This window comes from Mytilus californianus, unplaced genomic scaffold, assembly GCF_021869535.1.
Source record: "Mytilus californianus isolate M0D057914Y unplaced genomic scaffold, xbMytCali1.0.p SCAF_11, whole genome shotgun sequence".
Lineage (NCBI taxonomy): Eukaryota > Metazoa > Mollusca > Bivalvia > Mytilida > Mytilidae > Mytilus > Mytilus californianus.
Window position 1 is genome coordinate 26,951,970 of NW_026262593.1, and position 27,038 is coordinate 26,979,007.

Sequence of the window (27,038 nt, forward strand, 5' to 3'; positions counted from 1 at the left end):
ATTCAACAGCTGAAATGAAAGACTGTAAGAAGGCATGAACTATACTTATTCGTCCAGACCGGCTTCATTTACTAGTAGATAGAGATAAAGTGACTTGCATGGATATGTTATTTGCGATCTTTATAGGGAATAAGGGCTCCCTGCCAGTGTTTTATATCCCCGCAAGTCATGAGGCGAAGATGATATAGGGAACAGAGAGGGAATATGAGCCCTCATCTCATGTGAAGCCTTGATAACAAATATATTATACTTGAGTACCTTTAACAGTATTTACCAATGTGATCTTCGTTTTTGTTCACAGGGGATATGAGCTCATATTTTCTGTCAAGGTAACCACTAAATAACCGGGATATTTCACTCCTGACCAGTATATTTTACGAAGATATATGGGATTCATAAACAAAATGTATCAACAAAAACTGTTGTTATGCATTCCAATTTTACCAAATACCCCCTTTCCTATTAAGTCCACCTTGTGTGCCTGACCACTGTATCTGATCAGACTAAAAATTGTTCCTGTAAGTACCTTACTAGTATCTGATTTTGATGAGCTTGCTGGTTTCTGGAATGGTTGGTTGTCTTGTTTATTTTAGAGATTGGAATGTAATATCTGTTTTTATGGTTTGAAAATCTATACACAATGACTGTTGTTGTTGGTATGGTCTTTTTCTTCTGATTGGAATTATATGTTCAAATATGCCTATGATAATGTTTCCATGGGAACATATGATGACATTCAGTTAAGTTGCGCACGCATTTAGTTTTATTAAAAAGAAGTTAAAAGGTGAGTTGTTTATGTTAAAGTATTAAAATAACTAATTTAGCTTCCAGTTTTTTGATGATTTGTTATATTTTACCAGCCTAGACTGGATTAAGACAAAAAAGAAGGAATATATACGTTAACAAAGCCGCAATCAAGTGACTAAAAACAGAGTAAACTCAGTCCACAAAACAGTCATTAAATTTGATCCAGTAAAGACAACGAAAGGTCGAACAGCCACAATAACTCGAGATGTAGACGAACAAGATTTCATATCGTAGAAATAGAAATAGAACTTTATATAATATCCAAAATTTAAATACGAATGATTACTAAGAACACACCATGAGAGTCACACAACGCTAAGAACGATTCCCAAAACCAACAAGCTCAAGGAAAGCAAAATCTTACAGAAGCCATCTTGTTTAGTCTGTCGGGAATGGTGCCACATAGGATCACATTGAATCCAACGAGAAACATTTTTGATCCTGTATATATATATATATGCTTTATCACAATTTAGTAAAATTACGAATTGCCAAAAACTAAATTTTAATATAACATATATAAGTTCACTCATTTAGTTCAACGAGTTCAGTCCAATCAAACAACATAGCCAAGAGAGACAGTTAGTTCTTGAATTAAATTTATAATGTATATTTTGAGCTGCAAAACCAAATATTTTGTGCGATTAATGATACGTAGACGCTTTACAAAACGTTTCTATTTTGTACTAATCAGTTACAAAGAGTTGTCTAGTATTTAGTTATATGTTGCATCTCTTCTTCTTCTTTTTTTTTCTTTTTCTTCTGGCGGGTAGGAGATTCCTGTCGGAATGTCCCTGCACACTGTCTCCTGATCACTAAGATATGTCCTATATTTACTTTTCCAAAGTATTTTATGGTTTGAAAAAGTTTGAAAAAATGTTAAAAATTCCTATTTGAAATCCTTTTTGTTATCTTCTGTTACAACTATGAATGAAATGAGATGTGGTATAAACTCAAAGAGACAGCACACCAATGACACAAAAACAAATCTCAAAATCAACATACGGTCTCAAATGACTTGTACAATGTGTCAAGCTCTAAATCGGCCAAAGTCTAAGAAGATGCGAATATTTAGCAGAGATTACAATTTCATGACTCTAAATAATACACATTGATTTTACAACAATTTTTACACATATCTATAAACGTTGGTCGGTGCTATAATTGTTTGTTAAAGACAGTCTTTATACAAAGTTGCAAATTTTTGCATTTTTTTATATAGAAGGTAAGATGAGAGCCCCTTACGGCCTACAAAATATGAAGATTAGAAATCAAGAGGATTTTAAGTATGTGCAACGTTAAAACTGTGAAAAATTATAATTATTTACGGAGATTTTAGAGTCGAAAGATTGCAAAATTACAATTTTTCTACAAACAAAGACAAAATATGCTTATTTTCACACATATTAGTGGGAAATATTGATCGCATTCAAGTACCACACAAATATCTACATGAAAGGTGTTGTATATATTTACAAACATTGTGGTAATTTATTTGTTGGTACATGCATGCTATATTTGCGGGTTCAAAAGGGAAAGAGTTCCATATGGTACCCCAACGGAATAAACTGTAATACATTCTTTACCAACATGAAATAATTTGTATATGAAAGTCAAAACAAGGCTTTGTTGGTTAAGACTATCCTGCGTAATCATTTTTGTGAATTTTACTAAAAATTGCCCAAATCTACCCAATTGTATTTTTTGCCAATTATGCCAATTATTAGGTATGCAACATTTGGTTACGCGTCCAGCAATATTCCACAATGGTGTCAGACCCTCAAGTAGATACATGAAGCTGTCATACACGTGTAGTTTAAATATTAGTAAAGATTGAAAGACTTTAAGAAAATGGCCCTTGTGTGAAATAAATTCCGGGGAAATTGGTCCCTCTTTTTAAAATTTGTATTTAACCAAGAACAGTATGTGAAACAGGTTGTATAAAGTTGATTACAGGTGTTGTTGCTAGCTAGTGAAGACATAAGGTGTTAATAATCATTCAGCAAAGATTTTCATAGTTATTTAGGTTGCTATGGTAACGTTTATTAGGTGACAATTTGTTAAACAAGATGTCCTTAGATTTAATATAAAGACGAAGGTAAGATGATTGTATTTTTTTTATTTTAAGTGTTTCTACCAATTCTCCACCAGTATAGATGCACATATAAGAGATAGGACTAATTTTTGATGAGTGTAGTTCACAACAGGGACATTGGTGTATTTTCGAACATGTGAACAAATTATAAATGCCCAAAGATGGCTCGATCGAAACTGCAAAATTTTGTTAATGATTGATTTATTGATCGTTGTTTGCTTTATGACCAGTGGCAAATATTTCATGTATGTTCAGGTCGAGAACAGATTGACAATTAATACAATAGGTTGGATGGTTAAGGATTACTTGTTATACTACTTGTATATATTTTTTTAGTTTGTTTTCGACTTATGACTTTGAATGCCCCTTTGGCATCTTTCGCCCCTCTTTTTCAAATTTTGACCATGTGAGTGAAACAAATTCAGGAAAATTGGTCCCTCTTTATCGTTTTAAGATTTTATTCATAGTTTTAATAACCACAGACGAGAAATGCGCACATAGAAACATGTAATACATGTAAAACCAGAGATTGGAAACTTTGTTTAATGGAAATAAGATCTATTGAAATATCATATGATTCTCTCAATATTTTTGAAATTATTTATATCTATTTGAATACTATCGTCCAAACGATGAACAATACTTGTATACTGATGTATATTTCAGATAATCATAAACTATGAATGCCTGTAAGAAAATTCATCCTGGTGATGTTCGTGTCGGAAGGTCATTGTCTAATGCATCCAATCTATCCCTGTCGCCATCTGAACTGAACGACCATATTATGGAGATGATAAATGCAAGACAAGCTGCCACCAAATGTGATGCCGTTTGCAGAGGTAGGTCTATTTTCTATCAAAATTTCATCATAATTTGGACTTTGAGAAGTAAGTTTTGATACTATGAATTAAAAAATTACACGTACTTCAAAGCTACCGACCATCATGGTCTTTTCATAAGACTCTTATCATTTGTACTTTCACTCCATATCCATTCTTTCGACCTAAAACAAAACAGGTTTATGAGACAAATGAAACTTTCATATTTTTGTGGTTTTGTGATTTATTGGGTGTTTTGTTTTATGCAAATACCTCATAACTGTCAAAATTACTTATTTTGAGAATGGACGAAAATCTTTCGTTCGCACTATACCTACAAGATGTATTAAGTTAACTCGTATCTAAAGGCACAATGTATGCTTTAATAACTGTTGTAAAATATGTGTGGTAAGACATGCACTAACTTTTTCAAACTTTACAATGCCGCGGCGTATAGAGCATTATTTTTTTTTTATAATTTTAAAATTTAACTTTTGAGGGGGACAGATGTCGTAAATGGGATGAAATTAACCCCGTAATTCCGAACAGATTTGGACGGAAATTAACGACAACAATTCAATCAACGTGTGCAATTATGAAAAAAAAAATACACAACTGCAGGATCAGAACAGTTTTAGATTCTTGAAAAATCAAAGAACTGAAAATAACCAATGCCAAGATCATAAGATACTCAAAGTAATGGATTCTTTTGATTATATAAAAAAGGTTCGTTGCTTTTATTAGTTTTTAATCATACATTCCTTCAAATTGATACAAAGGACATATTGGACAAGAGTATAATTTATTGTTTCAGGAAACCCTATAACTGATGCTGGAAAACGAAAACAGATGATAAAGATGTTGTCTGTTGTGCTGATACCAGTATTGGTTATCACAGGAATGACGGCGAACACATTTGCTATCGCAGTTGGTAACTATATAAGCTCGTCCAATGTTCGGCAGTTACTCGTGTTTAGTATAGAATTAGGGGCGTTGTTGCGTACAATTCAGTTTGAACGCGATATGAGCGCATTATATGTCAGCAATATAAAACCAGTGACCAAGGATTTCTTGTTACAACGTTACCCTGATACAGATTTAGCAATTCAAAATTTATCAAACTGGCCTAAGGGAGATGACATCATATCTGACATGGAAACTCCAGAGCGGTTCTTGTCTTATTTGAACGAACATAGGTACCAATTAGATGTCCATATGCCTTCGGTTGAAAGAGAATTAAATTTTTATTCGAACATAATTCTAGTTCTGTTGAAATGGCTCTACGACTCCGTGAGTGAATCAAGTACTGGTTCCGTATGGAAAGATGTCGTGGCATACCAGGAAATCATCGTAGCCAGTGAGCTCTTTGGACGGGAACGTGCGTTAGGTGTCTCGTTCTATGCAACAGGTGGATTTGAATCGAGAGAAGAGTATCTTCTGTTTATAGAAAACCAAGATAGAGCTAATGTTACATTCGAATCAGCAAGGTTTTATTCACAAATTGCATTTGACATTTATAACGCTGAGTTGGCCAAGAACCCAAATGTCAGTGTAAGAATTGAAGAGTTCAGAAACAGAATTAAGGCAAACAACTTTTCCAGGGAGTCTGCGTCCATTCAGGAAGCAGAAATGTGGTTTGACAATATGACTATATATCAGGGAGTCCTAACGCGAACACAGAACGCACTAGCGTTGACGGTTGATCAAAGCTTAGCCAAAGAGTCCGAGGAAGAACTCAAAAGTGTTATTACCATTTGTATTGTCTTTGGGATCATCCTTATTGTCTGTCCGTTGATTGTGTTTGCAGTTTACAATCTGACATCTGAAATTCAAAAATATTCAATATCCATTGCAAATAGGTAAATTAGCTTTATTTTTTCCCCTAGATATTATTTGATTCCGTAATTGTATGAAAGCACATTGCATTACCTCAAGATAGATTAATTACGCATTTGAAAAGTGAGATAGAAATAGCACGTGCTTGTGAATCACGCGAGTCTTTATATATCTTTCTATTAAAAAGAAAGGAAACGAAAAGGATTTCTATATCCCAATCATCAAAACTACAAGTTTGCATTTAAAAAGTTACCTTTTATGAGTTTTCTCTAATTGAATTTTGTAACATGAAGTAATTATAACTTATTACTTCTTCTCTATTATATAGAACAAAAGCTTTGAATAAAGAAAAGAAAAGAACAGACATGCTACTCTACCAACTGTTACCACAATCTGTAGCAGAAATGTTGAAGAAAGGCGAACAAGTGGATGCTGAACAGTACAACGAGTCCACTATGTTTTTCAGTGACGTAGTGGGATTCACATCCATATCTGCAGCGAGTTCACCCCTACAAGTTGTCGACATGTTGAATTCATTGTATTTATGTTTTGATGAGAGGATAGACATTTATGACGTATATAAAGTAGAAACCATTGGCGATGCTTACATGGTTGTGTCGGGTATGTTTACATCACTATCATTGGGTTCTAAATGACGATTACCGTATTCATATTTCCGATGAAATTATACAACAAGATATGCATATATCGGATTTAAAACATATCCATCTAATTATTTGATAAATAGGTTGTTTTGATAAAACTAGTGGAGTAGGAAACTCTGATACCCCTAGAGTTCCCCCAGGGTTTGGTTGTTGTCTTGTTGCCCAGTCTTTAGTTTTTTCTTGGCATCTTTGCCTTTTAATAACCAGATCTCTGTCACTGACATTCAGCTAGCCATAACACGTGGAAATCCAGTACGATCAACAACGAACTTCAACAATCTGATAATTGGAAAGCGAGGCAAAAAATAAAAACCACAAGCTGGGATATGTAATCATATAATGAATTTTCAATCGTATTGCTTATAAGTTATAGGCATTCAAAAGTAAATGTTGTTAGAAGTCTTAATTATCACCAATCTAAGGAAATGACATCATATGAAGCCCCATTGGTCTCATACATACGAAGATTTCTTTTTTTTAAGTCAAGGACTGGAGATTTAAAGTCTAGTACTGTATATGTAAAGTCAAGCGCTAATGGTGGACAACGCTGGAATTTATATCTCCAGCGCTGGACTTTGGATATCCACCAATAGACTATTCAACTCCAGCGCTTGACTCCAAATCTAGTAAGCTAGACTACACCTCCAGCGCTTGACTCCAAATCTAGTAAGCTAGACTACACCTCCAGCGCTTGACTCCAAATCAAGTAGGCTAGACTACACCTCCAGCGCTTGACTCCAAATCTAGTAAGCTAGACTACACCTCCAGCGCTTGACTCCAAATCTAGTAAGCTAGACTACCCCTCTAGCGCTTGACTCCAAATCTAGTAAGCTAGACTACACCTCCAGCGCTTGACTCCAAATCTAGTAAGCTAGACTACACCTCCAGCGCTTGACTCCAAATCTAGTAAGCTAGATTACACCTCCAGCGTTTGACTTAAAAAAAACCTCACAACTCTTTATCTGTATGAGACCAACAAGGCTCCGCAACCTCAAGATGGTCTATAATTAGCATGAATAAAACGAGTTACGTTATATACGTCAATGAGACAGAACCCAACGAAGCATCAAAAGTCAACATAAGTTTCTCGTTTCTCGTTTTTCGTTTTTCGTTTTTATATAGATTAGACTGTTGGTTTTTCCGTTTGAATGGTTTTACACTAGTAATTTTTTAGGGCCCTTGCTGTTCGGTGTGAGCCAATGCTCCGTGTTGAAGGCCGTACCTTGACCTATAATGGTTTACTTTTATAAATTGTAACTTGGATGGAGAGTTGTCTCATTTGAACTCATACCACATCTTCCTATATCTATATAAGGTCTTCAATAACAGACACGTGTCTATGCAATACGTCCAGCTCTAATCACCCTAGGAAAACTGTGTATAAATTTATTGTAGACATATTTTATCAATCAACTTCTAGAAAAATAATATCCACAATTTGGCATGAACATATTTTTACAATTGAATAGTGAATAAATTAACAAATTTAACACAGACTATTACATATCTTTAATCAACGCCAAATTCCATAAAAGACAAAAACAGTAAGATATTCATGTTCATATACTTTTGACCAACACATGAACATATTGCGGGGTTGACCCATCTTTTTAACACCCCCGACCCCTCCCCATTCCCTATTTCCATTAGAATCTCGATCAGTGTAAACAGTTTCACAAAAGAAAAACAACAGAAACAGTTTTAAAAAGCTCTGATCTTTATGGCAATGATCTTTATGGCAACCATTCTCGTCAAAACTATGTTTAAGTCACATTTCGTAAAGTTCACATTCTTAGATTAAGAAATAATTAAAAACATACGCTACAACTTAGCGTGTGTATTTTTTCGTTCTCATTGTGTAATGTTTTATTCTCATTGTATATTTGTTTATTCTCATTGTGTAATATTTAATTCTGAGTGTGTATTATTGCAATATGTTTTTTTTCTATATCTCAACGTGTTATCTATAACTGTCAGTGCGTGTTTTTTTTTTTTATGTTTTCTTAATCTCAGTGTGTTTATTATTCGTTTCCCCCTCCATAACTAACCCATAATATAACGTTTGCAGTCTTCAAAACTCAGCTTTAATGTTTTTATGATTCTTTTCTCTGCGTAATTAGCTAAACAACAGTACTCATGAAATTTTTTCTAATGCGCTTTTCCTAAAGAAATTGCATCGGGGGGATTGTTCACTTCGTAAGTTGTGTTATTTAGAGTTCCCTGTAATAATAAATCTACAATGAAAAATCATTCAAGTATAGCATTTTATAGTGCATGGAAAACCATGTACATTGAAAATAGAAGTTCCATTGGACGAAAAGGGGTGAGTATGTTAACAATTACAAATAACACCGTATCCACGAATGCTGACTATTACTGAAAGACACATAAGAATAACTATTTTATAAATAGGAAAGACGACCTGATTAACTTTAAGCTTTACATTATAGGTGTTCCAAAGTGTAATGGCAGACGTCATGCTTCAGAAATTGCAACTATGGCCGTGGACTTACTCAGCCATGTTAAATGTCTAGAGGTGCCTCATCTTCCTGGAATCAAACTAAAAATTCGAATTGGAATTCACTCGGGTAAAATTAGATTAAAAATTAATCCAGAACTGAGGCAAAAGAAATTGCAAATGGTTTAAAATCAACTTAAAAAGAAATAATTAACACCATCAGAATTAAAAATCATTTAGGGAGCAACCATTTAATTTCAAGGGCGGGGGGGGGGGGGGCTATGGTTTTTTGTCTGAGTCAGAAATTTTTTATTTAGTTTTTCAACGCTATCAATCAAATCATTTTTTTTTATATTTAACACTATAAGGTATGGGGAAAATCTGGATTCAGAATATTTTTTTTTTGCCATCTGTTTAACCAGAATATTTTTTTCATTAAATTGGGGATCAGAATATTTTTTTAGAAAAAAAAACATAACCCCCCCCCCCCCCCCCCCCCCCCCCCCCCCTTGAAGTTAAATGGTCGTTCCCTTAAAGCAAACATTGTGCCATTCAGATTAGAACTGTTTTCCCTGCAACATGACCAGTTGATCAAGTTAAATTAAGTTGGGTGTAATCTGTAATACTTTGTACTACTGACAGTTACAATTCATGGTATGAGTTCGATCTCGAGCTTCGCGCCTCTATTTAGATGCCATTATGGAAAAACTAAAGAGATATAAATCAAATTGGAAGCTTTATTATGTTTTCTGGACGTTCGATTTGCAACTGACGGACGTATAACCCTGATATGGGTGGGCTTCTATGGTTTATATATATCCTATCCTTAATCATAGGCATTTCCTATTTGATCACCATATCCATATCCGTAATCTGATCTTCATCTCAACTATATACTGATGTAATGAGTTCTCCTTAAGTTGAAGATGGGTGTTTTCGAAATGTTTAAAATCTTGAACAGAACACTACTTAACATGCTTGTACAACGAATACACGCATTTAAAGAAGTTTCAGTTTTTATAATAACATTAAAAAATTGATTGATTGATTGGTATTTAACGCCACTTTCAGCACTATTGGCTATTTCGTTGCTTTCAGTTTGTATTGTTGGAGGGAGCAGTTGTGCTTACAAATTTGAAGAATAGCCTTCAGCCTCATACCATCGTGAAAGGTAGAGATAAATATACTGGAAAATCATCATTTAACCAATAATAAAATTGTTTTAGCCGACAAATTTAATATTCCATGAGCTGTTGTTTCCGAAAAAGGTGAAATATTCCATAAAGGTATAATACATTTTATGATTTTTTTCAAAGGTCATGTCGTAGCTGGTGTCGTGGGAACGAAGATGCCACGATTCTGTTTGTTTGGGCAGGCAGTAAGCATCGCATCTAAGATGGAATCATGCGGAAAAGGTAATTTCTTCTTTTTATGCAAGGTTAAAATGTTTTAAACATAATTCTGTGAATAGTTTCTTTTTCATATTAAGCGAAATAAAAGCAATTCCATTATGATACCTACATGTATATAAAAATAAAGAGATGTTATATGATTACCAATGACACAACTATTCACCAAAGACAAAATCATGAGGATGTGAATAACTTAAGTACAATGATTGGCCTTCAACAATGAGCAAAACCCATACAATATAGAAAGCTATAAAAAGTCACCGGAATGTAAAAACGAGATAAAATTATAAAAAGAAAACCAACGGCCTGTTTAATGCAACATGTACAAACAACAGACGTTAAACAAACAAGACTCGCTGGTGGAGAGTTGTTTCATTGGCAATCATACCTCATCTACTTATTTTTATATAAACAGCAACCAACGACAACCACTGAATTACAGGCTCCTGGCTTGTTACGGTCACATAAAGAAAGTGGTGGGCTAAACATGTGTTTTTGAGTGTTAAAACCTTTTATTACAGTGATGTCACAGCACAACACAATAATAAACTATAAAAATCAGTCGGAAAAGGCTTGACTCATCAGATCGACAATAATCATACAAAAAAAAAATCCAACTAAAAGGAAAAAAAAAAATAACACGATGAAAACACAATCTACCAGTCTTCGAATACTCATAATTAGTGAAATAGTTCAAAGCCAATTCTAACTATAAATAAAGCAGGTTTTCCAAGACTATAATGTCAATCAGTAAACATCAAATGGATTTAGTGCAAAGACGATAAACAATTTGAGAAACCATGAACTTGTGCACTTGATGTATAGGCAGGACGCAGAACCAAAAGTGTTGCCAACTGTATAGCCACGCATATTCTTATAGTTATATTTTGATTTATAAAAAACCCAAACAAAATAAATGTTAGTACCGATGAAGAATTAATTTTTAAAGATTTAACCACAGTATTAAATCGAAAGATAGAAATCGATATTCAATCATTCATTATTAATTTTAACTTCATTTCACTCTAATCATAATGGTTATCCATTGCAAATAAAACTTTTTTTTCAGCTAACAAGATTCAGCTTAGCCAGTCGACAAGAGATCTTCTGCTTGTCATTCGTGGATTTGAAATGGAGGAGAGACAAAATGCTGAAATAAGAGTAAATATTCATATCAATTATCAATTACAATTCAGAAGCGTAAATGCTGCGCTTTGTTTTATATAGACACGTCTGCAAAATACAGTTTAAAAAATGCAGCTTACCATTCATTAGATACGCCCATAACAAAAACATCAGATACGCCCATAACAAAAACAGTTGGCAGACAAGCAAAGACAGTCACTGGCCAGAAGGAAGAAAACAGAAACTTTTTATAGGAATCAGTTCATTGGTCTCTATTACAGGACTACCTACTGTATTTATTGTTAATTTGTTCTTGTCCTGAACATGCATGAAATATTTGCCACTGGACATTAAGCAACCAACAATCAATCAATCATTGATCAATAAGAAAGGGCTGCAATGCAAAACACAAGTAATCAAAAAGACACTAGCAAGCTCTTTTAAACAACAGATTACACGAAAAAAAACATCCAATAAATTCGGAAATGATATCAGATACCAGTACTCTAGAAGGGTAAGGATATCCTGCTTTGCAATTGGCATATATAATCATATCATAAAGGGCAAATCAAGGAATTCATAAAATTTTGTAGCAAGTAAAAATGTGATGGATTGATGTTTATATGCAGGACGAGAACATGTTTGTGCGATATGTTGTACTACACCGACACGCTGAGTCGGATTTTAAACGTGCTAGTTGATAAGGTAACAGTCCGAAGGAAGACATGTCACCCTATCAGGACACATTATTGTTACTCCGAACCAACCAGTCTTTAAATTTTTCTTTTACTCCTTAATGCAGCGTGCTTAGTGGCGCAGCAAATAACCAATTTTACCGTCTTTGGTTTGACCCGGCCGGAGTTTAAACCCACGACCTCCCGCACTCAAGGCAAACACGCTGCCACAAGACCACCGAGGCGGTGTAAAAAAGTGAGGATGATATATTTTGGAGATATACATCAATTTACCTCAGTTAAAAAAACTATATAAACTGTAAATGTTTATTGGAAATATAGATTTGTTTTTCATTTACTGATTTGTCATAAATGTTTGAATTGTTTAACATATTGTCATGTCGGGTCCTTTTATAGCTGACTATACGGGATTTGTTTTGCTCATTGTTTAATGCTTTTTGGTGACCTATAGCTACCTACATCAACGTCCTTTGGACTTTTGTGGATAGATGTCTTACTCCTTATTTTTTTATTTAGATGTCTTATTGGCAATCATACCACGTCTCCTTATTTTTTATAAGAATATGTCAACACAGAAGCATAAACTATTATTCAGGTGTTACCATCGTAGCTTACCGTTCACATGTGGAATATGAGCAATAATTATTTAATATTGAGTATCTTAAAGCCGAAACTAATAAACACCATTTTTCGAAAATTCGACAATTTTCTAGAAACTCAAAGAAACTGTACTCAGTGCTCTTCAACGTACTTTATTTTGCCTTATTAACTTTTTTATTCGAGCGTCACTATTGAGTCTGTTGAGTCTTTTGTAGACGAAACGCGCTTTTAGCTTATACAATTTTAATACTGGTATCTATGGTGAGTTTATATATTCGACACATTAATGAATAAAATTGATGCAGCTTTTAATGTACAAATAAGGTATCGTAACGTTTGTATATGATTACTTTCCAGAAACTCAAAGAAACTTTATTCGACACATTAATGATACTGTACACATAAGATATCATGACGTTTGTTGACTATTACTTTCTAGAAACTCGAAGAACCTGTATTCGACACATTAATGATACTGTACACATATGATACCAGTATCATGACGTTTGTTGACGATTACTTTCTAGAAACTCGAAGAAACTGTATTCGACATATTAATGATACTGTACACATAAGATATCATGACGTTTGTTGACGATTACTTTCTGAAAACCCAAAGAAACTGTATTCGACACATTAATGATACTGTACACATAAGATATCATGACGTTTGTATATGATTACTTTCTAGAAACTCAAAGAAACTTTATTCGACACATTAATGATACTGTACACATAAGATATCATGACGTTTGTTGACGATTACTTTCTAGAAACTCAAAGAAACTTTATTCGACACATTAATGATACTGTACACATAAGATATCATGACGTTTGTTGACGATTACTTTCTAGAAACTCAAAGAAACTTTATTCGACACATTAATGATACTGTACACATAAGATATCATGACGTTTGTTGACGATTACTTTCTAGAAACTCAAAGAAACTTTATTCGACACATTAATGATACTGTACACATAGGATATCATGACGTTTGTTGACGATTACTTTCTAGAAACTCAAAGAAACTTTATTCGACACATTAATGATACTGTACACATAAGATATCATGACGTTTGTATATGATTACTTTCTAGAAACTCAAAGAAACTTTATTCGACACATTAATGATACTGTACACATAAGATATCATGACGTTTGTTGACGATTACTTTCTAGAAACTCAAAGAATCTGTATTCGACACATTAATGATACTGTACACATAAGATATCATGACGTTTGTTGACGATTACTTTCTAGAAACTCGAAGAAACTGTATTCGTCCCATTAATGATACTGTACACATAAGATATCATGACGTTTGTTGACGATTACTTTCTAGAAACTCAAAGAATCTGTATTCGACACATTAATGATACTGTACACATAAGATATCATGACGTTTGTTGACGATTACTTTCTAGAAACTCGAAGAAACTGTTTTCGACATATTGATGAATAGACGCAGTTTGTATTGTACAACTAAGGTATCGTAACTTTTGTTGACGATTACTTTCTAGAAACCCGAAGAAACTGTATTCAACACATTTTAATGAATACAATTGATCCAGCTTGTAATGTACAAATAAGATGCCATAACGTTTGTCGACGATTTTTTTTTCAGAAGGAACTTATGACTTCCTTTCCCGGGACAAATGGTAGAACATACTGGTTAAATCGTGTGGAAGGATTTCAATATAAAGGAGGAATGGAAGTGAACAATTCTGAAAACGAGGATGATATTATCTCGACAGAAAAGTCCGGAGGTAATCATCACAATACTTTTAAGGATGCTCTTTCAAAATAAATATAATTTCAAAAGACTGCTATAAATTGATAGTATATGAAATGAATAACGGAACTTAATCAAAGTACTGAAGTACTGAACATCGGATGACCGCAAGTTCTTGTGGATGGTCACAAGCACTTGTCTCAGAAAAAAATCACATCTCTATACCTGAAAGTGAGGTTTAGGTACCTATATATATTTTTTTCTGAGACAAGTTCGTGCGTGGATGATGAATAAATGACATGGAATTCAACCTCGCCGTAATAACTATTATATTGTAGCGATACAAATCAGTATACTCTGGTTTGTTGTTATATATAATATTAATATTTGTATATAACAGTTACATGTATATATAATTTTCATCCATTTGTATAGCATTCTATTCTACTATTCGTAATAATAGTGCAGTGCAAGTGCATGGTGGACACTCTTCTGTAATAATTCGATTTTTCTAGTAGATTGGATTTGAGTAGGCATTCATATTTTCCCGCAAAACGTTCTTGAGATATTCTTCCGCATGCGTTAACACAAATTTTTGGTATTCTTGATTAATTATTGATATATATATATTTCTCACGACAAAACATTTTTATATCATTTATCTGTGTTCTTAAAAATTATTTTCATGAATATTTATTGATGAAGTTGATATATAACAAGCGATAAGGAATGTTATTTTGCGTTCGGTTATCAGTCAAAAACGAAAATCACGTGGGTAGGTCCATGACCTTGTTTTTGAGATATAAGCCATTAAGAATTTGGCGGGAAATGATTTCTCTAGAATTTTCATACATTAAACATTGGCTCCTTTTTTCTTTCAATATGAAAAAATAACAAAGATTTTGTAAGAATTTCAAAAATGGCTTTTTAAACTATATGTAATTAAATTATGAAAAGGAAAGTAGGGGTTAGCGGGCACATTTTTAATGGCACTACATGGATAACACCAGATGATTCCGAATATCTGACACAAAGTCAAAAACAAGACTGGCGAACATCCATAAACGCAAAATCTGTTAATAAAATATTGAAAAAACATTGAATACAAATGAATTATATGAAATATAGTTTTTATATGTTAAAACTGGACAATTGAAATAAAATGTTAAAAGTTTTTTTTAAAACTTTAAACCCCCTTGCACCTTGAAGAATGTTAAGTAAGACCTCTTCTGCCAATATGCATATTTTTTGTTTTTTTGGTGTTATTAAATGTGGTTACAGTATTTTTAAATCGTTTATATTTATTCTTTTTTTATTTCAGGATTAAAGTCCTACTTTCCTCACTAACAACACTTATGATACATACCTGCTATTGACATTACGAAGATTTCAGTTCCAATATAGAAGCATCATCATTGGTAGTTATTTCAACGCAAAGACAAAGCTTTCGTCCATTTAAAAAAGTTTTTGCTGATATCAGTCAATTGTAGACTCCAAAGGAATTTTATAATTCAGACAAAATACAATTGTTATTGCAGTAAATAGGTTTTTCTTACAAAAAATGCAACACTTCCAGTCCAGCTTTTTTCCACCATTTGGACGACCGACAATAACATACATTTTTTCTAAAGCATTAGTATTTTATTCTTATATGTTTTTTTTATGTGTCCTCATAACTTAAATGTCACATATCCTTTCTTGTATAAACATTGTGAAAAATCAGGTAAATGACTAATTGCAGCTACCCTTATGGTAATCGAAACCTTATAAGCCCTATTATACATGGTTTTTATTCTGTTGAACCCGAGCATGGTCTTTGCAAATTCTATGAAGAACTATCTTCAATTTAGCTCAGGCAAAATTATACCCACTTGTGTATCGTTTTGAAGGGTATGATTGCTAACAGCAACCGCCATATAGAATTGTGCCTACCTTTACTAAAATAGAAAAAAACAACAAACAATCAATATCTTTTTGAAAATATCCAGCGAAGGACACATTTCTGAATACTTTGGGGAAAAGTTAACATTTCTAATCTCAACTAGAAATTATTTTCTCTAGCTACCATCAGCCTTGGTTGCCATCATTACTAGAAATCTTTTACAAAATATGAAGAAGAACCAATTGAAACTTTACTGGTGGGAAATTAATCACTAGTGACTCTCTTTTAGACTTGTAGTTTAAACTGCCACCAAACATGGCCGACATCTTTACACTTAATAGAAAATGCGCCCTAAATATTTTTTAAATTATGACGAAAAATCCTAAGTGGGACAAATTGTTATCAAACTTAAAGAGATATTATGATGGAATTATAATCGCCATTTGAACTTATGATTGATAACCTCAAACGCCATCTCTGTTTCCAAGATCGACTATAGAGGTTAAACACATATGGTGGGCCTTGTAATTTATATATATGAATGCTTGGACGAAATGATCCTGAAGTGGTTCTAAGGTGGGGGTTATTTAAAGAATAACATTGATGAATATTCTTTTGAACAGACTAGTCCATAGAAGCAATTTAAACTACACAGTCACATTAAGGTTTTAATTGAGGTTTCCGATTGGCTGATTATGAAATATTTCAGTACCACATGCACGTCTATGCTATTGATGCTTCACATGTAAACATGTCGAAATTCTGTTGATTTCTCAGTTGTTATTATTTTTTATTGTATCACAGCATCTACTTTTCTTCTTCTGGAAAAGATAGGGGAGCGTGGATTTCATGCTTACTGAGTTGAGAGTGTAATTGAATCATATACATGTAGTTACATTGACATATTGCATATAATTGTTACTATCTGGGTTACGAAAATTATGGTACATGCACACATATACTCATGTATCTTTTGAACAGTATTGTATTTAAAATAAGTATAAAATTCCCATGTGGGTTATCTTTACTAATATATTCAACATGTATATACAATATAGCACAAAAATAGTCACAATTAATGATGTAATATATCATCAAAACGAATTATTATAGCAATATATTATGAATGCAAGTGCACCCTAAGTCTCTTGTACAAGTATATTTTACTTCAAGACAAGTATTTTTCATCTTAACCTGCACACACATTCATAAAAGTATGTTATATAATGTTCTGAATTTCATATTACTGTTCATATCTTTTTTGTTATTAAACTTCTTCTTCTGAAGATGCAATATTTAGCTAATTAATTGGCTTAAACTGAGAATCGGTTATGATGATGATGGTTGTGTTTAAAACGACCTTGACTATACTGGCCCCGCACGGTCGGTTCGATGCCTTCAATGAAAGTTCTGTTATTCCATTTCGTAAAGCCGTATATATTTTGGCCATCTGAACTCTTGATCATGTGCATAACTGATTAAAAGTATTCCTGAAACACGTGTAATACACATGGACATCAGTATCTTACGTTTTTTATGACTTGGTCGGTACTGCTGCTGCCAGAAGGTACCATCCACCTTGGAACTAGTGCTTCGGTACTGCATAGTATGATTTTAATGCTACATTTTCAAACATTTCCAGTAAATACCTTGTGTAATCTTATTAAAAATAAGGTCCCAGTTTCCTTGATTAGAGTTGATAATTGATGGAATGTTTACGCTCTAAAATGTTTTATGTATTTTTTTTTATTTCCAAACTTTTTGAACCGCTTTTGGGAGGTTTTGTTAGAAAGGCATGTCGTGCGTACCTTTTGAATGTTATTCCTGAAACACGTGACTTGAGTACGGATTGGTATTCATACGTTTGTTTTGTAGCTATATCAATTATCTATGAATTTGAAAGACTTTTTTTTCTCGACAAAAATATGTTTATTATTTTTAATATAAGTATAGCTTATTTACATTATTCCAATTCTGTCCTAGTTTTATAGGAATCTGCATACTGCGTTTTAGCATTGTCAAATAAAATTAGTGGTAAATCTTCACCGAGCTTTAAAATTTATTTTGCACAGTGAAGGTTTCAAACAATATACACAGAGAGAACACTATACCAATGTTTTATTAAGGGTACACACATGTAATAATTGCCATTGGAAGTTAAGCAGCAGCATTAAACAATAAAGGTTACATTCACGATATAGATATTGTACTGTTACACCCATATTCAAGGTTAGAGGAGGGTTTGGCGCCACTAAACATGTTAAACCCTGTCACATTCTTTATGTGCCTGTCCCAAGTCAGGAGCCTGTATGTAGTTCATTGGTTGTCGTTGGTTCATGTCTGTCATATTTGTTCATCGTAAATTGTTTTTTTTTTTATAAATTAGGCCGTTAGTTTTCTCAATTTAATTGTTTCATATTTTTCATGTCGGGTCCTTTTATAGTTGACTATACGGTATGAGTTTTTCTCGTTGTTGAAGGCCATACGGTTGCCTATGATTGCTTACATCCGCTTCATAAAGCCATTTGAACTTTGGTGGATAGTTGTCTCTTTAGCAGTCATACCACATCATATTATTTTTATACACAGCTTCACTAATAGCATTGCTTCTGATATAAGATGGAAGAAGCGGATTCTGAACCCCTCAAACATGAACAACAAAAAAGAAAATACGGTAAATTCACTTGGAATACTAAATATAATGTCTTTAATATCACATTTCCTAACATTAAAGACTGTCATAGAATTTCGGATGATTCGCTCAGGCTCTGCTTTGTTTTAATGCTCCAAAACGTTTAAATTATTTGACACCCTAAGCATTTTGTCTCAAACGTATTTGATAAAGTTCTGTCAGAAATATTAAAATAAGGAGAAGTTGTATGATTGATAGAGATATCCATTAAAGACCCAGAGGACAAAGATTAAAACAATAACAGTCAACATACAGCCTTAAACATTGAGCAAAACCCCTATTGTAAAGTAGGCTTTAAAATGCACTAGGTCGTGTTTTTCTCTGATGGTTAATGACGTCTTTACACTTAATCCGTTGAATGTAATATATACATATACTGCAGCTAATGAGTCATTAAGTCTTCATTAGCCTAATGCATCATAAACGTTCGTACAACCGGCTGCTGATTGATATTTAAGACTAAGTGACATGATTTTTTATATTGGTTGTTGTTAGCTTTGAACTAGCTGTCAGTAACTGCGAGTACACTTAGATCTGTACTTTGTGTCATTTTTTTTTGTGAGGGATGTATAAATTCCCTGCCACGTCCGGACTGTGTTTTTGTTAGTTGTTTTTCTGTTTTGTATCGATCTGATGAGTTACAGGATAGATAAAATCCTATTTCAACTGATTTGTCTAGAGTGCGCATCATGGAATGGAACGGATATGAATTCTGCGCCAGAGATTGTAGTGTTGTCTGTCTTTCCTCTATTTATAAATTTTATTGACCTTTGTGTCTGACAGAACCCGAACCTTGACAGATATAATCAAATATTTTCATTCTTTTATATTCTTCAATCAAAACCAGTAAAACGATCGCTCAATTTCTATATTAGAATAGTCTTAAACGATACCACATCTATCTTTCGTGTAAAATTGTTTAGGACTTTGTTTTATCAATCACAACGTTTTGGTGTAATCCTTTGATTAAAACACCAATATTCATCTGGAATGCATTAAATTAGATCTGTAACATCGAATTGCTCCTATCTTCATTATTGATGAAAAAGTCATGAAAAGACTCCGAGGACACTACAAGACCACAACCATTTGTAATAAAATGAACAGAAACATACAGGAAGGACAGACAACATCGAATGCAGGACTACTGAACAATATACACCATCACTTTTAAAACGAATTGTTGTCGACTGGTTCCCCGTCCTTTATCGGTTTGGCTCTGACAACAAGGGTGACTCAGATACCCGTATGTTGAAAGGGAGAGAACCAGCCTAGCGAATTGTTGTTGTTCCGAATGTTGAATCAATAATTTTGGTTCTTTTCGGTTATTACAACCCTTTGACGTGTGTTCTCAATTTTCGGATACCCAAATTTTGAACTTCGTTCCTCACAGATGAAACTTTATTTGCACCTAATGCATTAACCAGTTTCCTATGATACTACTGTTATATTTAATACTGATTAGAGTGGCGGTAGGAGGGGGTGTCATCCCGAATCCGGAAAAAATAAAATATTCTTTCCCGGATCCCAAAAAATTAATCATTAATTCCCGAGTCCCGATAGCTGTAAATCCCGAATACCCGCGAAAATAAAGGCCAAATCCCAAAATTCCCGCAAAAAATAAAGTTCCAATCCCGACGTCTCGAAAAAGGTCCTTCCGCCCCTCTGATTAGTTGATGATGGACTGTTAAACACAGAGGGTATTACCGACAAAGTAGCTCCGTAAAGCAAAGAGACATATGCAGTGAACACATTGTAGAATTTCATCATCTTTTTGATTCACAGTCCGGGATGCATTGTCGGGTTGTCTGGTTGGGATCTATTATTGAGACTTAGCTCTAATCCTTCGTCATGATTATTGCAATTTTTAGCCACTAGTTCAGGTTCCTTAGTTTTGTTAAGCTCTACTTCTGACCTTTGTTCTGGTTCCTTAGTCTGGGTTGGTTCTACTTTTGACCTTTATCTCTAGTTCCTTAGTCTGGGTTGGTACTACTTTTGACCTTTATTTCTAGTTCCTTAGTCTGGGTTGGTTCTACTTTTGACCTTTATTTCTAGTTCCTTAGTTTTCTGGGTTGGTTCTACTTTTGACCTTAATTTCTAGTTCCTTAGTCTGGGTTGGTTCTACTTTTAACCTTTATCTCTAGTTCCTTAGTCTGGGTTGGTTCTACTTTTGACCTTTATCTCTAGTTTCTTAGTCAGGCTTGGATCTACTTTTGACCTTTATCTCTAGTTCCTTAGTCTGGTTGGTTCTACTTTTGACCTTTATCTCTAGTTCCTTAGTCTGGGTTGGTTCTACTTTTGACCTTTATCTCTAGTTCCTTAGTCTGGGCTGGTTCTACTTTTGACCTTTATCTCTAGTTCCTTAGTCTGGCTGGTTCTACTTTTGACCTTTATCTCTAGTTCCTTAGTCTGGGTTGGCTCTACTTTTGACCTTTATCACTAGTTCCCTAGTCAGGCTTGGATCTACTTTTGACCTTTATCTCTAGTTCCTTAGTCAGGATTGGATCTTCTTTTGACCTTTATCTCTAGTTCCTTAGTCAGGCTTGGATCTACTTTTGACCTTTATCTCTAGTTCTTTTGTCAGGCTTGGATCTACTTTTGACCTTTATCTCTAGTTCCTTAGTCTGGATTGGTTCTACTTTTGACCTTTATCTCTAGTTTTTTAGTCAGGCTTGGATCTACTTTTGACCTTTATCTCTAGTTCCTTAGTCAGGCTTGGATCTACTTTTGACCTGTATCTCTAGTTCCTTAGTCAGGCTTGGATCTACTTTTGACCTTTATCTCTAGTTCCTTAGTCTAGGTTGGTTCTACTTTTGACCTTTATCTCTAGTTCCTTAGTCTGGGTTGGTTCTACTTTTGACCTTTATCTCTAGTTCCTAAGTCTGGGTTGGTTCTACTTTTGTCCTTTATCTCTAGTTCCTTAGTCAGGCTTGGATCTAGTTTTGACCTTTATCTCTAGTTCCTTAGTCTGGGATGGTTCTACTTTTGACCTTTATCTCTAGTTCCTTAGTCTGGGTTGGTTCTACTTTTGACCTTTATCTGTAGTTTCTTAGTCAGGCTTGGATCTACTTTTGACCTTTATCTCTAGTTCCTTAGTCTGGTTGGTTCTTCTTTTGACCTTTATCTCTAGTTCCTTAGTCTGGGTTGGTTCTACTTTTGACCTTTATCTCTAGTTCCTTAGTCTGGGTTGGTTCTACTTTTGACCTTTATCTCTAGTTCCTTAGTCTGGCTGGTTCTACTTTTGACCTTTATCTCTAGTTCCTTAGTCTGGGTGTGCTCTACTTTTGACCTTTATCACTAGTTCCCTAGTCAGGCTTGGATCTACTTTTGACCTTTATCTCTAGTTCCTTAGTCAGGATTGGATCTTCTTTTGACCTTTATCTCTAGTTCCTTAGTCAGGCTTGGATCTTTTTTTGACCTTTATCTCTAGTTCCTTAGTCAGGCTTGGATCTACTTTTGACCTTTATCTCTAGTTCCTTAGTCTGGGATGGTTCTACTTTTGACCTTTATTTCTAGTTCCTTAGTCTGGGTTGGTTCTACTTTTGACCTTTATCACTAGTTCCTTAGTCTGGGTTGGATCTACTTTTGACCTTTATCTCTAGTTCCTTAGTCTGGGTTGGTTCTACTTTTGACCTTTATCTCTAGTTCCTTAGTCTGGGTTGGTTCTACTTTTGACCTTTATCTCTAGTTCCTTAGTCTGGGTTGGTTCTACTTTTGACCTTTATCTCTAGTTCCTTAGTCAGGCTTGGATCTACTTTTGACCTTTATCTCTAGTTCCTTAGTCAGGCTTGGATCTACTTTTGACCTTTATCTCTAGTTCCTTAGTCTGGGATGGTTCTACTTTTGACCTTTATCTCTAGTTTCTTAGTCAGGCTTGGATCTACTTTTGACCTTTATCTCTAGTTTCTTAGTCTGGGTTGTTTCTACTTTTGACCTTTATTTCTAGTTCCTTAGTCTGGGTTGGTTCTACTTTTGACCTTTATCTCTAGTTCCTTAGTCAGGCTTGGATCTACTTTTGACCTTTATCTCTAGTTCCTTAGTCAGGCTTGCAACACCAAAGATATATATTGTCCCTCTTGCAACACCAAAGATATATATTCTGGGTATGCAGTACACGAGCTAGTCAACAAATATAAGTTTGTGTTGTTTTATTTTAAATAGTTGAGTTTAAATGTATTTAGTGGAAAGAAGACATATATTGTCCATCTTGCAACACCAAAGATATATATTGTCCCTCTTGTAACACCAAAGATATATATTGTCCCTCTTGCAACACCAAAGATATATATTGTGGACCAAAATGCAAGAAAAATAAGTTTTATTTTTTCTATATTGAAATTTGAACTTATTCCCTTTCAAAATGCACGAATCTTCTTGACGTTGATATATGAATTCTACTGCGAAGTATAGTTGCCAATATCAGAGTTTTTAATGGCATGATTTTATATCAGCAGGGTAAGTACTTAAAGCTTGCTTTCAGTGACTACAAGCTTTCTGTATTACGGTTGCTTTACTTTTTATTTGCCATTCAAATGATCTGGATTCAATAGAAGGAGGATTGAATAATAATAAAAAAATTAACCCCGTCATTTATACATGTTCTTGTTCCAAGTCAGGAACATTGCAAGTAGCTTTATGTAGTAGAGAATTGATAAGAAGTAGTGGATTCGTAAACGATAATCAACGAGCGACTTTAGTCGCAAGTTGATTATCGTTTCCGAATCCACTACTTCTTATCAATTCTCTAGCTTAACCCATTTCTAAATAAAAAAAGACTGTCTGTTTTATGTTTTGACAATGAATCAACTGAATTTCATACAAATAATTTCGTATTTTGTCTTTTTTATTCTTTAATAGCTGGAAATGATTATATCCACACGGTTCACGTCTATATTTAAGTTAACATAAGTTGAATATAACTTAAATGGGTTGTTAGCTCCCCTTTTATTTCATACTTGTATATTTATATTTCATTTAATGTTTTATCATTACAAAATATTTAAATTATATAGATTTTGGTATTTATGATTTATTCAAAAAGACATATATAAATATAAAGAATTCATTTATCTTTTTTTGAATAGTTAAAAAATTGTTATTACCAAAATTTAGAAACCTTTGAAATTTACATGTATAGTATTAAGCAATGTGTGATTGTTTACAGCTGATTAAGGATTGTCTACAATTTAACCGTATTAAGCAAATACATATAATTAGCGTAGTTGCCATAATTGCAATATCATGAAGCTCCGGTTAATGATGCTTTCCGAAATGAATAAAATAATTGCTTAAGGTCTTTTTTGAACAATTATACATGAATTTTGTTTAAACTGTTTCCCTTTCATTAAGTTAGATTATTTTTAACGTTATTACATTTGGCATCCATCGTAAACCAGTCAATAAACTAGTATTATCTGTGGTACGCATTCTGAATCTCCAGCAGAATTGCTCTTGCTACAGATGTACAATGTATAAGTATGTCAATTTTTTACTTTTACATTCAAGCTGTTCATAGCCGTGATCGTCTAGTCGTTGGTACCGATAGACATAACTGTGATATTAACAGTGCCAAATTCAAACCATGTACCCGAATTGAAAATTTTTCATCGTAATTTTTTTCTCTACAAAAATATTGTTTTAATCTTAGAGGTATTATATACTTCATTTTCATTTAAAGGCTATGATTTTGTTTCTGGTTTTACAGTCAAAGAAGTAGTTATATATCACACTTTATTCAAATTCAAGTCCGTTCAATGTTGACGTGATGTATATTTGGACCATTTATAATCAAACAAAGAAAATATTATAGATAGTGCGATATCATTATAAGACTAAAACCATAAGTAAGTATTTGCTATGATGAAAAGGAAAAATCCTTGTACGTTAAAAGTGACAATTGTAATGGGCATATGAATGTTTATTTTATCAAGGAATTGTACTAATGTATACAATTCATTGATTCTCTAGTGTTTAGAACTAGTCTGTTATAGCCACAATCGTATAAAGACCCATCGGTTCATTATAACGATGTTGAAAATCGATCAATGTTCAAACCTGACATCGTGAATAAACTCTTTTTTAAGATATTTCCATACTGCTATATAACTATAATCAAGAACGTTCAAATGTAGAACATAATCTTCCTTAAAAAATAACGCCATAAATAAAACAATTTGAATAAATTTGAAAAGAACATGAACAAATCCAAACATAGTATATATATTTTATTAGATAACAAAAGCGAATTATCTCTGAGACAGACATACAGTTTATTGACATGTATTGGCAGTTATGCGCTTTAAGAGTGTTATTTAAATATTGCTGCACTCGTGGTATAGTGGTATCATGCATAGACTGAAGACTCTACTGATTATGAATAAAATACGTGCGAGTTCGAACCCTTCATATGACACTCGTTTTTGAGAGGATAAAAAATCGTAAGTTAAAAGTTTAAAGTTATAAAAATTCTTGAAAAATAATCTACTGTAAGAACAATAGACTGACGTCAGAGAAATGGGTTAATTAGTTATATAACTTAATGTTTTGCCAATTATGGAATTTTGTATTTATAGCAGATATTTGTTAATATCTGCTAAATTTATTCCTCAATTTTCTTCATTGGATGATATTGTATAAACAATTTTATTATACTTCATGTCAAAATGCCAGATTTTGATTGGTTAATACGAGGGAGACAATTCACTCTATCCCATGGAAAATACTCTATTACCCTTCACGGAGACGCTTGCTCAAGTGCGCGCTTTAATAAATACTGATGATTGTTATGTACAAGACGTACGACATAGTTTATTATTTTGAATTTGAAATTTAATAGTCAGTAATAACAGAACATTCAATATAATAAATTAAATTAAATAACATATATCTGAGAGGGTGATAGAGCAGATTGTTACCCCTCGAAAAGACATTGTCAACCTTGGCTTCGCCTCAGTTGACAATGTTTTCTCGGGGTAACAATCTGCTCTATCATCCTCTCAGCTATGTGTTATTTATATAGTATCGTATTGATAACAACCGATGTTGACCTCTAGATATTTTGTTTGTGTTATTGAGTTGTTGTCTAATTGAACATATTTTATTTTCTTCACACTTTCTTACAAAATAATATTATTATTATGCATAATGCACGTGCAAATTTTGATATCGACGTGAAGTGACAGTAGGTTGTCTGATACTACAAGCGCAACTATAACCGCTGCATGTTGAATGGTAGTCCTCGAGGGTATCATCAGCCCAAGTTACGAAAAGCGCTTCAGATGCTCCACATTTATAAAATGTTATTTTCAATTTCAAGCACTAGTTGGATACCGCTGCTAGTGGACTGTTATTCCCCGAGGGCATTTTCAGCCCAGTAATTAGTGCTTCACCCCTCACTTGATTTTACAATATGAAAGAATTTATGATAAGGCACTTGTTTTGTTTTGGCCCGTTGAAATAAAAAAATCGAAAGGTTTCACAAATCTATCAAATAACAACCTTCATATGTTAAAAATACTTTAGTATATCATATGTTGTGATATATCATATGTTTGCTTTTAGGCTTCAAATTTCTTGCATTTCATGCAAAACTGCAAAATCTGCCAACATAGCCTCATTTTGAAGTCAAATCACTAATTATAGGAGCCAATGCTTATATAATAAATGGTTTGCAAAAATAAGTCATATACAGAGAAGTAAATATGGTTAATTTCTTTTGGTAAAGCCTTCACTCATAACTAATTTTACTAGGAACTATGTGTGAAATGGCATTTTTGTGTCAAATACGTCAGTTTCAACATGTTTATGGGTCATACCTTCGTCACAACAGACTTTTCTAAGCTGAAGTGTCCAGATTATATTACCTCCTGCATTTATATATAAAATTAACATAGTTTCTAAAATATTAAAAAATGTTACTATTTTTTGTTATTTCAGGTCCTTAATGCTGACTCTTATAATATCTCGTCCTTAATATTTTATATAATTTAGTGTTTGTTTCGTTTTCATCATTTTTTAACAGGAAGACAATCTAATACCGTTACAATAATTTACGTAAAAGAAATATCAGCTGCTATTTTAACACATTTAGAGGTCAAATACTGTCTTGAGGCAAACACCAATTCACACTACTAGGCCATCCTTTTCAATCAATAAATGTCCATAGAAACCGTTTCCATGGATACGGAAATATCATACCGTTTTCATGTATATGTTAA

At 33.5% G+C, this 27,038-nt stretch overlaps 1 protein-coding gene across 1 annotated transcript; it reads left to right on the forward strand.

The window, feature by feature from the left end:
• The first annotated feature begins 3,581 nt into the window (after positions 1 to 3,581).
• On the forward strand, positions 3,582 to 15,689 carry LOC127720848 (uncharacterized). The gene is made up of 8 exons (XM_052227597.1): positions 3,582 to 3,741; positions 4,535 to 5,579; positions 5,885 to 6,177; positions 8,672 to 8,809; positions 9,996 to 10,094; positions 11,161 to 11,252; positions 14,141 to 14,282; positions 15,570 to 15,689. Exons 1-8 carry the CDS (start codon positions 3,582 to 3,584, stop codon positions 15,593 to 15,595), a joined length of 1,995 nt encoding a protein of 664 aa, XP_052083557.1. The 3' UTR covers positions 15,596 to 15,689.
• The last annotated feature ends 11,349 nt before the right edge of the window (positions 15,690 to 27,038 follow it).

Bases quoted from the DNA above. Each gene is read 5' to 3' on its own strand.
- LOC127720848 (XM_052227597.1), top strand. From the start codon at position 3,582: ATGAATGCCTGTAAGAAAATTCATCCTGGTGATGTTCGTGTCGGAAGG. The intron at 6,178-8,671 runs GTATGTTTACAT...TTTACATTATAG, and splicing joins TGCTTACATGGTTGTGTCGG to GTGTTCCAAAGTGTAATGGC. The intron at 8,810-9,995 runs GTAAAATTAGAT...TTTTTTTCAAAG, and splicing joins TCGAATTGGAATTCACTCGG to GTCATGTCGTAGCTGGTGTC.